This window comes from Cervus canadensis, chromosome 5 (assembly GCF_019320065.1).
Source record: "Cervus canadensis isolate Bull #8, Minnesota chromosome 5, ASM1932006v1, whole genome shotgun sequence".
NCBI classification, from domain to species: Eukaryota; Metazoa; Chordata; class Mammalia; order Artiodactyla; family Cervidae; genus Cervus; species Cervus canadensis.
The window spans coordinates 96,188,347-96,202,638 of NC_057390.1; the positions used below are offsets into that span (position 1 = coordinate 96,188,347).

Genomic DNA, 14,292 nt, shown 5'->3' on the forward strand with positions numbered 1-14,292 from the left:
TTTTGGCCATCCTGCTCAGCTTGGGGGGTTTTCGTTCCCCAACCAGGGATCAAACCCATGCCCCCTGCAGTGGAAGCACAGAGCCCTAACCACTGGGACACCGGGGAGGTCCCACTCAGCGCCTTCACTTGATGGAGGGTTGGCGGTGTGCATCTTCGGTTGTCCTTTTGTGGTCCCTAACGGTGACTCCCACAGGTCTCCTGGCTCACTTCCTGCAGCGGCAGAAGTGTTTGCTGTCCCTTTATCATGCAGATGTGAGGAGTTATCCTGAGGTTTTGTGGGTGCACAGACACCCCATACTTGGGGGCCACATTCCTAGATAGCTTCCTGGCATCTGGGAACCTGAGCCCCTCCGTGACTCCCATGCTGGGAAGAGTTGACCCCAGGGATGGGAAAGGCCTGGGCGAATGCCGCCAGTGAACCACGTGCCCTCTCTGGGCCTCAGTTTCCCCATATGTGTAACCAGTGCCTGTGGGGCCCAGTGACTATTCTGGTCCGTGGTCCACTGTCCGTGCGGGATAGTAGAGTTGGCCTTGGCCGCCAGGGGGCGAAAGGAGCCAGTCCTGTAATGTGGCCAATGTCGCCACCTGGTGGTGGGATGGTGGGGGGGGAACAGGACCGGCTGGACTGGGAGCGCTGGGAGGAGACCTCCTTCAGGCAGGACCAAGGTGGCCATCCAAGGCAGGATGGTCCCCTGGAGAGCCACGGCTTGGAGCCGGGCAAGGCCAGGGGGCACCCAGCTGGCACCTCTTAAGGGAGCCATCATCTCAAATCCGGCTCCTGTAGGATAATCCTGTAGGATAAACGTGGTTCCTGCTCAGTCCCCAAACATACCCTGAACTGTGTGTTCACACAACGGGGACACAAGGGTGAGGTACCCAAGGTCCCTGCCCCCCACGAACACGCAGCCCTCGGCAGGACAAAGCCCCAGTTCATCACCATGGTGCCCAGCATCCCACTTCATCTGGCCTCTGCACCCTGCTCCGGTCCTAACCCCCAGGACTAGCTCCCCACCCAGAGCTGCAAACACGCATCAGGCTTCCCTGGTCATTCAGACCTCTGACCCTGCGCATATGCTGTGCCTGAGACGCCCTTTCCCCCATTCATCCATTACTGTGTAGTTTGCTTATCACCTCTTCTGGGAAGCACCCCCGAGGTCCAGGCAGAACTATTTACCCTGCCCTCCTTACATCCCAGATCCCCCATGCACAGCCTTCTGTTGCAGCCTGTCAGCCTGTTCATGGGCATCAGTGGCTATGGTGTCTACTTCTGCTTTATTGACTACGCCAAAGTCTTTGACTGTGTAGATCACAATAAACTGTGGAAAATTCTTCAAAAGATGGGAATACCAGACCTGCCTCCTGAGAAATCTGTATGCAGGTCAAGAAGCAACAGTTAGAAAGGGATGTGGAACAACAGACTGGTTCCAAATCAGGAAAGGAGAATGTCAAGGCTGTATATTGTCATCCTGCTTATTTAACTTATATGCAGAGTACATCATGCAAAGTGCTGGGCTGGATGAAGCACAAGCTGGAATCAAGACTGCTGGGAGGAATATCAATAACCTCATATATGTAGATGACACCATCCTTATGGCAGAAAGCGAAGAATTAAAAAGCCTCTTGATGAAAGCAAAAGGAGAGAGTGAAAAAATTGGCTTAAAAGTCAACATTCCGAAAACTAAGATCATGGCATCCGGTCCCATCACTTCACGGCAAATAGATGGGGAAACAATGGAAACAGTGACAGACTTTATTTTTTGGGGCTCCAAAACCACGGCAGGTGGTGACTGCAGCCATGAAATTAAAAGATGGTTGTTCCTTGGAAGAAAAGCTATGACCAACCTAGACAGCACATTAAAAAGCAGAGACATTACTTTGTCAACAAAGGTCCATCTAGTTAAAGCTATGGTTTTTCCAGTAGTCATGTATGGATGTGAGGGTTGGACTATAAAGAAATGTGAGTGCCGAAGAATTCATGCTTTTGAACTGTGGTGTTGGAGAAGACTCTTGAGAGTCCCCTGGACTGCAAGGAGATCAAACCAACCATCCTAAAGGAAATCAGTCCTGAATATTCATTGGAAGGACAGATGCTGAAGCTGAAACTCCAATACTTCAGCCACCTGATGTGAAGACCTGACTCATTAGAAAAGACCCTGATGCTGGGAAAGATTGAAGGCAGGAGGAGAAGGGGATGACAGAGGATGAGATGGTTGAATGGCATCACCGACTCAATGGACATGAGTTTGAGTAAGCTCTGGGAGTTGGTGATGGGCAGGCAGGCCTGGCATCATGCAGTCCATGGGGTCACAAAGAGTCAGACAAGACTGAGCAACTGAACTGAACTGAATGGATCCTCCGCCCACTTCTACCTTCCCAGTCTCAAGCAAGAACATCTGATAGTCCTGAGCATGTTTAGAAATTTATTCCTATTTTCTTTAGAGTTTTTCTGGGAAGGGTTACTAAGTTTTATCAAGTATTTTCTCTAGCATCTTTTTGTATGAGCATATGGCTCTCTCCCTTGGTTTACTAATTTTAATGAATGGAGAATGTAAGGGGGTATCTCCTGGGGGTGGGGGAAGGGAAGGCTTCTCTCTCAAGTGATGTTTGTGATGAGACCAGAGATCCTTGGTCACAAATATCAGGTTGGAATCTCTGCTTTGAGAGCAGAGAAAAGCCAGCAGCAAAAGCAAGTTTCAGTTAATGGAACCGTGCAAACGTAAGTTACCATTGTAGGATCCTGCCTGGGGTGACTTCACTGCTGGGAGGAAACGTGCAATGGGAAAGACCAGATTTTTAAAAACCCGCATGTCCCCTTTTATCTCAGGACTTAAAAGGCACTGGGGAGAGTTTTCCATGTCAGCAGCCATGGAAACCTCACAACCGCGGTAATGAACCTGTATCATCACCCATCCCATTTTACAGATGAGGACACTGAGGCTCAGAGAGCCAAGGTTCCCCTGGCAGAGCCAGGGCAAGACAGCCGGGGGGCTGAGTCCCCGGCCGGGCACTCCCGGGCGCGTCCACCAGGTGGGGGTGAGCGCCCAGAGACGGAGCGGTCGGGAGGTGGGGGTGCTGCCCGCCCCGTCCCTCCCTCTCGCCGTGGGGCCCGCCCGCCGAGGGGAGGCGCGGTCCGCGCCCACCGGAGGAGCCGGAGACTAGGCGGGCGCGCAGAGCCGGGCGCGCACGGCGGAGCGCAGGGTCGTCGGGGGTGTTCCCCGACCATGGGCACGGCGGCGGCGCTCCTGCTGAGCCTGGCGCTCCTGGCGCCGCGCGCGGCCGGCGCGGGCATGGGCGCCTGTTACGACGGCGCGGGGCGCCCGCAGCGCTGCCTGCCGGTGTTCGAGAACGCGGCGTTCGGCCGGCTCGCCGAGGCCTCGCACACGTGCGGCCGCCCGCCCGAGGACTTCTGCCCGCACGTGGGCGCCCAGGGCGCGGGGGCGCCGTGCCAGCGCTGCGACGCCGCCGACCCCGCACGCCACCACAACGCCTCCTACCTCACCGACTTCCACAGCCAGGACGACAGCACCTGGTGGCAGAGCCCGTCCATGGCCTTCGGCGTGCAGTACCCCGCCTCGGTCACCATCACCCTCGACCTGGGTGAGCGCGCTCCGGGCCCCTCTCCCACCGTCGCGGCTTACAGGCCCCTGGGTTAGCTACAGGACCCAGGTTCGGGGGGCGGGCGGCCTTGCTCAGGAATGGGACAGCGAGTCCTGGCCTGCTGCGGTCCATGGGGTCTGGAAGAGTCCGACGCCTCTAGGCGCCTGAACAACAGCCACACCAGGAGTGGGACCTGTGTCCGCTCTATCCGGAAGGCTACGCTGATGGGTGTCCCTTGGGTCCGGGAGGGGTGGGAAGCCTCCTGGGAGCCCTTTACAGAGCAGCGGATTCGGGTGGCCAGAGCCGTGCCAAGGTTGTCCGTCCCAGGCCCAGAGCTGTTCTGGGCGAGGAGGAGGGTGACCCCCCCGGGGTGAGCTGGTTGGCTGTCTGGGGCCTGGGCTCCTCATCCTGGCTTATCTGGGTGACTTCCGGGGTTCAGTGAGCCCCTGAGGTTGTGTGCCATCCCTGGGGGTGTCCTCGGGGATGGAGCCAGCCTGTTCATCACAGGGAACGTTATCCTCAAGGCAGGAGCCAAGTTTCACCAGGCTGTCGGGTAACTGGACCGGATGGCCTGGCCCCTCTGCTGTGTCCAAGCCTCCCTCTACCCAACCCCAGGCCAGGGCGCAGGAGCCCTGGTGTGTGTGATCAGTAGTGGCCAACTCTGCGACCCCAGGAACTGCAGCCCGCCTGGCTCCTCTGTCCATGGGGTTTTCCAAGCAAGAATACTGGAGTGGGGTTGCCGTTTCCTACTCCAGGGCACCTTCCCGACCCAGGGGTCGAACCCATGTCTCTTGGGGCTCTTGTTTAGCAGGCGGAGTCTTTACCACTACAGTGTCTGGGAAGCCCCTTAGGTCCCTGGCAATCAGAATCCGGAGTCTGGACCCAGCCCTTCACTCCTGGCACTGCCCCCATTGCAGGGAATGGAAATTAAACCTGCCCTCCTGGCCCCCCACCCCCTCCATAGCCCTTTCAGGAAGGGAGTGTTTCAAACCGTCCTACTCCCTTATCTGTGAGTTCAAAATCTCCCAAAGCTTGGAGAACTCAGAGTATTTTTATACACTCATTTTGGCTGCTAAACCTGCCCTAAGGCTATTTATAGACCTTGTTGATCCTAGAGTGAATAGTCATACAAGTAGTCATACATTTGGTTACTGAGATGTTATTTGAATATGGCTATTGGCCCCAGACCCAGCTGGGGGTGTTAACACAGTCCATGGTGAAAGGACTGCATCATCTCTCCAAACTCTGGAAAGTTCTGAATTCTACACTACATTCAGAGCCTGGATAAAGAATTACGGGAATGTATCCCTATTTTTCAGATGAGAAAATTGAGGTTCAGAGAGGTTAAGTCTCTGGCCCAAAGACACACAGCTGCTCAATGTTACTGGCATCTGTGTTCATCCAAGAGAAGAGCATGAACTCCTTGACATGAGTTCCACCCACCCGTGGAGTCTGTTCTTCCCAGCTCTGGGTGACAGTGCCTTGGGGAGGGCTGGGAGATGGGACTGAAGCGGTGGGTGGGGGAACCCTGAGCCTTCTCAGAAGAGCAGGCTGGTGCTGACTGCCACCCCAAGAAGCTCAGTTGCTCTGGGGTCTTGAGGGGCCTTGACACCTCCCATTGACCTGCCAGGCCTGCCGGGTGGGCTTGTCAATGGAATGGGATGGCCGGGATGGGGCAGGGTCTCTAGCCAGGAGGGCGACAGGAAGCCAATGCGGGGAGAGGTGCTGCGGGAACTGGCTGGACTGGCCTGGCAGGCCCCCAAGGCCACAGGAGAAGGAATCTGGGACTGGGTGGAGGCTGTGGCAGACACTCTGTTCCGTGACAGAGGGTGTGGGATTGGCTGATGTGTGGCTTGTGTGGGTGGAGCCCCGGGCAAGCAAGGGGCTGTGGCCAGGCACAGATGAGGCGGGAGGGGGCGGGGAGCATGGGTGAGTTTCATCTGGGGCACTTCCGGTTTATTCTCGCTGTATGCCGGGCCCTGTGCGGGTACACACACACACACACACACACACACACACACACACACACGCCATACACACGTGCACACATGGTCACACACACTGCACACACACACACATAGACACGCCGTACACACAGTCACACACGGTCACACACACACACACACACGCCATACAAACGTGCACACACGGTCACACACACTGCACATGCGCACGTGGACACACCATACACATGTGCACACAGTCACACAGTACACACACTGCACACACGCATGCATGCACACATGCACACACACTGCACACATACATACCACACATGTGCATGCACATGCACACACACGTGCACACACACACCCACATATACGCACTTAGCACACATACACACGTGCACACACATACACCACACACCACACATACCACACATACACACACGTGCTCATGTACACACACAGACACACACACCATTGTTCTTCCCATTGGTTGTGTTGTGCAGCACCAGGCATGCAGGAGGGTTTGCACAGTGAATGAATGAGTGCGTGTCAGCGTCACCTCCTCCGTCCTGTGCTCTGGGCCCAGCTCAGGGCTCTTTTGCTGCCTCGAGGACTCAGAGCAGGCTTTGCCCTCGGGCCCAGCACAGCCACTCGCTGGGCGAACGCCACCCGCTCCCCGTGCCCTGTCAAATGGGGTGAGAGCCGCACCTCCTGGGGTGGCTGTCCCGGCCCCCTGGCTCGGGTCGGCCCAGTGCTTACAGGAGCTGGGGCCGTCCTTGTGTGTGACCGGGGGCCTCTGCTCAGAGCAGCTCAGGCTGCGGCTCCCCTTGAGGGCGGCCTCCTCCGAAGGGCTTGAGAAACTTTCGCCCAGCTGGCTCCCAAAACATGTCCCGACCCTGGGTTCCGTCTGCGTGGGAGGGGTGCTGGGGACCCACAGCAGCCCCAGATGTGGCCCGTCCTTGGTTCCATTCCACTTTGGTTCCCTCCACCCTGAGGCACAGGAACGGGGAGAAAAGGTCTGGGGTCTTCAGGAGCTCCCAGTGGGGGCCGATCTCAGAGGAGGTGGTTGGGGGAGCCTCTCCCAGCCCTCGGGCCACCTCAGCCGACCTCGCCCCCTCTCTCCTTGACCTCGTGGGTGGCAGCTCAGGGGTGGGGGGCCCTGGTCTTCTGGAGGGAGGGGGGTGAGGGGCAGGGGAGGAGCAGGCGGCCGTCAGCCCTGGAAGGAGGTCGCCGCTTTCCCAGCCCCCTGCGAGCTCGCAGACATCTGCTCCGAATCCCCAAGTCCAGTCGCCCAGCTGAGCCTTCCTGTCTGGGATGAAAGGCAGTGGCGGGGGCTGGCGGCTCCTCAGCCTCCACAGAGGCCCTGGGGAGTGGACAGGCTGGAGCCGCGGGTGGGGAGAGGTGCGAGGGGGGAGGTGGACGTTCATCGGGGGGCCCTTCCCATGTGCTGGGAACCCCATCAAGCCAGCACCCCCATCCCAGCACCATCCGATCCTGTATAGACAGGGAAGCTGAGGCTCTGAGCGTGAAATCAGTGCCCAGGGTCTCACCAGAGACCTTGGGACCCTCCCCACCATGCTCTTGCCCTTGCAGATGATAAGCATCCAAGTTAGGCCTGGCGGAGCCTCAACTTTTGGCTAGGCTCGGGTCAGTGGGGTCTTCCTTCTGCTTGTCCACTTTCTTGAATTCCTGAGAACCTCTTGGAAGGACCCTTAAGTTCCTGAGCAGGTGAGCCCTGAGCCCCCGAGCGTGGGGAAGGCTACAGGGCCGTGGGGGATGGGCTCCCGGCTGGGAGCTGCCGCGTGTGGACCAGTTCTCTGGCATCCAGCATCCGGTCAGCGTCTGCCCTGGCGTCACGGAGCTAGAAGACAAATTAGGCCGGGGGAACGTTGTGGATGATTTAGGCTCTGGGGACAGCACCCCCCCCCCCCGCAGGGGTCAGCAGACCTCGTGGAGATCAGAAGGGTGGCGGGAGCTGACCCGAGAGTGAAGGACCTTCCAGGTCAAGGGGACCCCACAGGGGGGCTAGGAGGCCGCTCTGTGTGTACTTGGACCCGGTGGTCTGGCCGGCCAGAGCGGAGGGAACGAGAGGACAGCGGGGCCTGGCCCAGTGGGAGCTGACGTCGGAAGGACCTGCCGGCCCCTGCGGAGCCCGACGCCGGCTGCGTCTCCCGAGCCCTGGCTCCACTGTGTCTTCCTGTCGAGTGGGAGGCCGTGTTTGCATTGGCCGAGGCCAGTGCCGGGGAGGGGGGGACCAAGTCCCCCTTCCTTCTCCCTGGGGGCTCTGGCTGGAATGCTGGGGCCCCAGGCAGGTCAGGGGGTCAAGGCAGTGGCCCTGACTAGCTTCCACCACAGAAGCAGCCCCCCACGGCCCTGGGCCCAGCTGGCCCTGGCCACCTTGCCCGGCTCTGGGCTCAGGATGGCCCCAGACATTACAGGAGAGGGAAGTCCCCAAACCCAGGAGGATGCAGGCAGCCTCCAGATCGCCCCTCTCTCCCCCTCTCTGGCCGCATCACCTTCCTGTCAGCAGGGCTGATGATGGCCAGAGACTGCCTCTCTCCTCTCAGTCTTTGCCTTTGCTGTTTCATCGGCCAGGGATAACTTCCTGTTCCCGCCTCCTCTCCGATCACCCGTATCTCATTCATAAAACAACCGAGTGCCTACCGCGCGCCGGTCCGTGTTCCAAGCCCTGGGGATGCAGCAGTGGACAAGCTGCTCTCTCCCCTGCTAGGCTTTGAGGTCACCTCCTCCATGAAGCCTCCAGCTTCCGCGATTGGGCAGAGGGCCTGCCTCCGTGTTCTTGCAGCCCTGCCCTTCCCCTGTCACAGTCTACATCGTGAGGGTGAGCTTTTGGTTCATTCGTGTCCATCACTGGCTCCAGGCTGCAGGGACAATGCCTGTTTTCACAGCTGTCCCCCAGCACCCAGGGCAGGGTGCTGTTGGTTGGCTGGGTGAATGGAATAGCAGCGAGCATTTAGTCACACATGTGCCACGGACTATTCTAAGTGCTTTGTGGTTATTTATTCATTAATCCATCTTATTGTGAGGCCCGTTTTGCAAATGGGAAAACTGAGTCACTCCATTCCAAATACATACCCAGTTCACACAAGGGAGGTTAGGTATTTTGCCCAAGGCCACAGAGCTGGTAAGCAAGCAGCAGAGCTGGAATGTGAACCCCAGCTCATGACAGCCACACCGTGTTTCTTCCCTGGGAACAGGAACGAGTGGATGAATGTGTGAATGAATGACCTCCCCTCCCCAGTCTTCCAGATAAATCCTGACTCCTAAGCTGTGGCCCTGCCCGTCCTCCTGGCCCTGTGCCTCTCCTGCCCACCCCGGGGCTCCCGCCCCTTCACCCGCCTCCTTTCCCCTGCTCTCTCTCGTCTCCCCACCAGCCCTGCCACCAGCGGTGCCCTCTCCCCGTCTCATGCCCCCTGGCTTTGCCTATTGAGGTCATGGTCGACATTTGGGGCTCCACCTGGCGCCTACAGCCCAGGCTCCCACCTGAGCCCTTGACCAGGTCATTCAAGCATTTGCCCGAAAGTCAGCCCTTGAATGTCACAGAGGTGTCCAAAGATAAAGGCACTGTGTAAATCATGCCCGTGGCAGCATTATCCAGAATAACTGAAGTGTGGAAGTAACTCACGTGTCCACTGATGAATGAACAAGCGAAATGTGGCAATAGTCACACAAGGGGATTGTTTTCAGCCTTAAAAAGGAAGGAGATTCTGACACCTGCTGCTACATGGATGAACCTCGAAGACATTATGTGCAGTGAAGTAAGCCCGACAAGAAGGACACTCCATGATTCCACTCACACGGGTCCCTAAAGGAGTCATGTTCACAGAGATAGGAAGTAAAGTGGTGGCTGCCAGGGCTGGGGGAGGAAAGAAGGAGGAGTTAGTGTTTAATGGGTATGAAGTTTCGGAAGATGGAAAAGTTCAGAAGATGAAAAAGTTCTGAAGGTGGAGGGTGGAAATGGTTGCACAACAGTGTAAATGTAGTTAATACCAGTCATCCATGTGCTTAAAAATGATTAAGATGATAAATTTTATGTGTATTTGAAATTCAAAAGTAAAAGCATCCTTCTTTCCCCTGGTCTCTCACCTCCCAAAGCAAGGAACTCAGGAATCAACTGCAGTTCTTCCCTCCTCATCCTCTGACTTCAGCATTCACCAGATCACTAGACCACTCTCTGGAAGTTTCCTTGTCTTTGCCTTCCTCCCCAGCATGCCCACTCAACCCCTCATGTGTTTCCTGATTTATTGCAATGGCCTTCAATATCCTGCCATGTCTCTTTGCAGACATGTATTGGAAGAACAACTATGACAAACCTAGACAGCATATTAAAAAGCAGAGACACCACTTTGCCAGCACAGGTCCATATAGTCAAAGCTATGGTTTTCCCAGTTGTCATGTACGGATATGAGAGTAGGACCATAAAGAAGACCGAGTGCTGAAGAACTGATGCTTTCGAACTGTGGTGCTGGAGAAGACTCTTGTGTGTCCCTTGGACCGCAAGGAGATCAAACCATCAATCCTAAAGGAAATCAACCCTGAATATTCATTGGAAGGACTGATGCTGAAGCTCCAATACTTTGGCCACCTGATGCAAAGAGCCGACTCATTGGAAGACCCTGATGCTGGGAAAGATTGAAGGTGAAAGGAGAAGGGGGTGACAGAGGATGAGATGATTAAATAGCGTCACCAACTCAGTGGACATGAGTTTGAGCAAACTGGAGGACAGAGGAGCCTGGCATATTGCAGTCTATACGGTCACAAAGTGTTGGACATGAATTAGCGACTGAACAACAATAATAACAACATTTCAGTCACATCTCTGTTCAGACCAGACCTCAGAATCTTCTTAACACAAAGCCATAGGCAATAATCAGACAAAACCTGTTCACTCTCTCCCCAGGTTAGACAATAAGCTTGACAATATTGATCCATATTTGGGGTTTAGACTCTTGGCCCAAAGATGAGGGAACTGTCATGGGCCCAGCCCTGATCCAGCCAGGCTTTCATGGTGTCTGTCACTGTGACAGATACCCAGCTCTTCATGGGGATTCATTGAGCCCCAAATTGCCAAGAGCTAGCCTGACTCATTAGAAAAGCCCCTGATGCTGGGAAAGTCGAAGGCAGGAGGAGAAGGGGACAACAGAGGACGAGATGGTTGGACAGCATCTCTAACTCAATGGACTTGAGTTTGAGCAAGCTCCGGGAGATGATGAAGGATGGGCAGACCTGGCGTGCTGCAGTCCACGGGGTCGCAAAAAGTCGGACACGACTGAGCGCCTGAACAGCAAAGCTCAGACAGCAAAGAATCGCCTGCAATGCAGGAGGCCCGGGTTCGATCCCTGGGTCGGGAAGATCCCCTGGCGAGGGGAATGCAACCCACTCCAGAATCCTTGCCTGGAGAAGTCCATGGACAGACGAGCCTGGCAGGCTACAGCCGATGGGGTCACACAGAGCGGGGCTAACATGGGTTGGGAGAGGAAGAGAACGGTGGATGGCCGGGCCCGAGCAGCCCTCTTTGTGCCCATGCAGGCTGGGAGCGGCTCTCCCCACCTGGTTCTCATGCCCTTGGTGGGCAGGGCAGCCTCACCCCCGCGTTTCCAGCTCAGCTCCACACCCTGCCCCCCTCCATCCCCGTCCCCAGGCCACAGCTCCCCAGATGGCTCCAATTAAAGGCTTTGTTTTGATTCCATTTTCCCAAAATAAGCCTCCCCGTCGGAGCGCCCTGCGCTCGGTCAGTGCCGGATGTGGGCCGGCCTGCTTCTCCGACCGCCCTGGTGTCAGTCCTGTCGGGCTTTATGTCCCAGCTGGCTGGAGAGGACAGCGCCGAGTGCCTCTGGTGCTGGCTTGGGTGACTTCAGCGGTTCTCAGGGGGCACCGGCACCCCCTTCCTGGGGAACCCCTTCTCTCTGGGCCCTGAATGGAGGGGTGTCTGGTTTGGCGACTTTGGGGCCGACAAGCTTGCAGTCGAGTAGAGACTCAGCTGTTTTCCACCTGACCTTGGGCGAGTCCCTGTCTTCTGCCTGAGCCTCGGGTTCCTCGTTAGCGAGATGCACACAGCGATGGAAGTGTTCGGGGGTCTCTGAGATACAGTGTACATAGTGCACTTAACAAGGTGCCTGGTGGGACTTCCCTGCTGGTCCAGTGGTTAAGACTACGACCTTCTGATGCAAGGGGCATGTGTTCAGTCCCCGGTTGGGGAACTAAGAGCCCACATGCCTTATGGCCAAAAATACATAAATACAAATTAAAGTCTTAAAAAATAATACAAGGTGCCTGGCACATAGTAGGTGCTCAGTAAATGCGGGCTGTTTTTAAACAGACTTATTCAGAGGTCACGAAGAACAGAAACTCTGTGACAGCCTCAACCATGTTGTCAGGCTTGCCTGTCTCCACTTGCTCGCTGGATTATACCCTCCTAGAAGGTGTTAATAAAAATCATGCTTCATCTGGCAAGCATTTATGGAGCACCTACTGTGTGCTGGGCTTCCTAGGTGGCGCTAGTGGTGAAGAATCCTGCCAGTGTGGAAGACGTAAGAGACACAGGTTTGATCCCTGGAACGGGAAGATCCCTTGGAAGAGGAAATGCCTACTCACTCCAATATTCTTGCCAGGAGAACCCCATAGACAGAGGAGCCTGGCACGGGCTATAGACCACGGGGTCACAAAGAGTCAGACATGACTGAGCATCTGAGCACATACTGTGTGCCAGGAAAATCCCCTGGAGGAGGAAATGGCAACCCAACTCCAGTATTCTTGCCTGGAAAATTACATGGACAGAGGAGCCTGGCAGACTGCAATCCACGGGGTCACAAAGAGTAGGATACAGCTGAGTGACTGAGCACACACGTGCTGTGTGCCAGGCACCACGCTCAGCTCTGAGGACTCACTGCCCCTGTCCCCAGGAGGTCACGGTCTAGTGGGAGGGACATGCAGGTCTTTACAGAACAGGGTGAAGAGACTCGGGGACGCTGGGGAGCACTAGTGAGGCACCCAAACCTACAGCTCCATGGATGAATAGTCATCAGGAAAGTTGGGAGAAGGTGGTCCCACGCAGGACTGAGGCTGCGGCATGTGATCAGTCTGCTAAGCCAGTGGGATGAGCAGGGATGCATGGTAGCCAGCCAGGTGAGGAGCAGAGGGAACAGCATTCTAGGCAGAGGGAACAGCATGTTGGGTGGCTGGGAGGTGGGAGCCATGTGGTCCTGAGCAGTGTCGCTCCCCAGCTAATGGTTGGGGATGACACCACTGTGCTCCCAGCTTTCTTGAGGGAGCACACCTGTCTCAATCACCCTGAAGCCCTGTCGGCCCCACAGCTTGCAAGGGTCTGGGTCAGAGCTGCAGTTTTCATTCTTGTCGCTGCTTAGAAGGCCTCAGTTCCTTTCCCAGCCTTTGGGCTGCCTTTGGCAGAAACCTTTTCATCACAAAGCAGGGATTACGCTGCTTTCTTCGCCCTTCTAATTAATTCTTGTAACAGAAAGTCCCTGCCGTGGCTCTGTGATGTTCCTGCATCTTCTCTCACCTCCTGGCTTGGCAAGGAAAGGGAAAAGCCGCGATGTTTCCTCGCGTGTGAAGTTCCTCGTTTGCATGAAATCTCGGTGGCTGCCTTTTTCCAATCACGCATCTAGCTGCCAGCTACCTTTTAAGTGGCTCCAAGCTCCCCTCCTGCGAGGTGTCTGGCTGGATGTTTACAGAGGAGTCTGGGTCGGTGGACCCAGGGCAACCTCCACGAACATCCTTTCGTGAACGCACGTCTGGGTCAGGTCCCCACCTGGTTCCCAGGCCTGACGCCTGCCCAGAACAGGAGCCGCCGCCCCAGACGCTGGCTCTGTGTGGGACACATGCTTTCTTTTAAGGGACTCGGAGTGACAGTGCCAAGCTGTGCTGTAACTTTGAAAAACATCTTAAAACAGAACATGGCAAGGCGGTTGCTTTTTAAAATTTTTTTTTAAAAATTTGTGTTTTCTCCAGTTTTTAAATTAGAACAAGCTTCATGAGAAAAAAAAAAAAAACTGGGAAAATGCAGAACAATTGAAGAGGGAAGGAGAGTCCCCGAGCCCTCTGCCCTGAGGACAGTCATGCTTACGCGTTTGATGTCTTTCTTTTCTGCCTCTTCTTTGGGGATTTTTAAATATCATCTGATGATTCTGAATGTAGGATCGTTTGTCTCCTTTTTTCATTCAGCATTTTGACTTTCCCACGTAATATAAACTCACTGTCAACTGTTCCGGTGGTTTCAACCAGCCTGTGAGTTTATGCCCTACAATTTATTGAACCCTGATGGTTCCAGTTTTTTCCCTGTTATAAAAGCAGATCCTTAAAAAAAAATAAAAAAAAAAAAAGCAGATCCTTGATTAACTAACTCCTCAATTTAGGTTCAGTGCCTTGTTTGACTTCCCAGAAGTGGGATTTTCTTTTTCTTTTTTTTAACCATAGGCCGAGAACATTTTTATGGCTCTTCATCTGTGTCACCACGCTGCATTCCCGAGGGACCAATATATATACTTTGGCCCCAATTTTTCTTTGATTGTGGTAAAATGCACATAACATAAAATTTATTATCGTAACCTTTTTAAGTGCAGAGCTCACTGGTATTAAGTACTTTCACATCGTTGTATAACCATGACCACCCTCCGCCCACTGAATATTTTCATCTTCCTAAACTGAAACTTTGGGGTTGGAATGAAAACTGACCTTTTCCAGTCCTGAGGCCACTGTTGAGTTTT

At 55.1% G+C, this 14,292-nt stretch overlaps 1 protein-coding gene across 2 annotated transcripts in view; it reads left to right on the plus strand.

Annotated features, from left to right (window-relative positions):
- Nucleotides 1-3,147: 3,147 nt before the first annotated feature.
- Nucleotides 3,148-14,292, plus strand: part of LAMC3 (laminin subunit gamma 3) — a 66,813-nt gene continuing 55,668 nt past the window's right edge. For both annotated transcript variants that reach the window (XM_043469864.1, XM_043469865.1), the window contains exon 1: nucleotides 3,148-3,599. In XM_043469864.1, coding sequence (XP_043325799.1) covers nucleotides 3,224-3,599 — 376 coding nt within the window. In that variant the 5' untranslated portion in view covers nucleotides 3,148-3,223. The remainder of the gene's footprint in view (nucleotides 3,600-14,292) is intronic.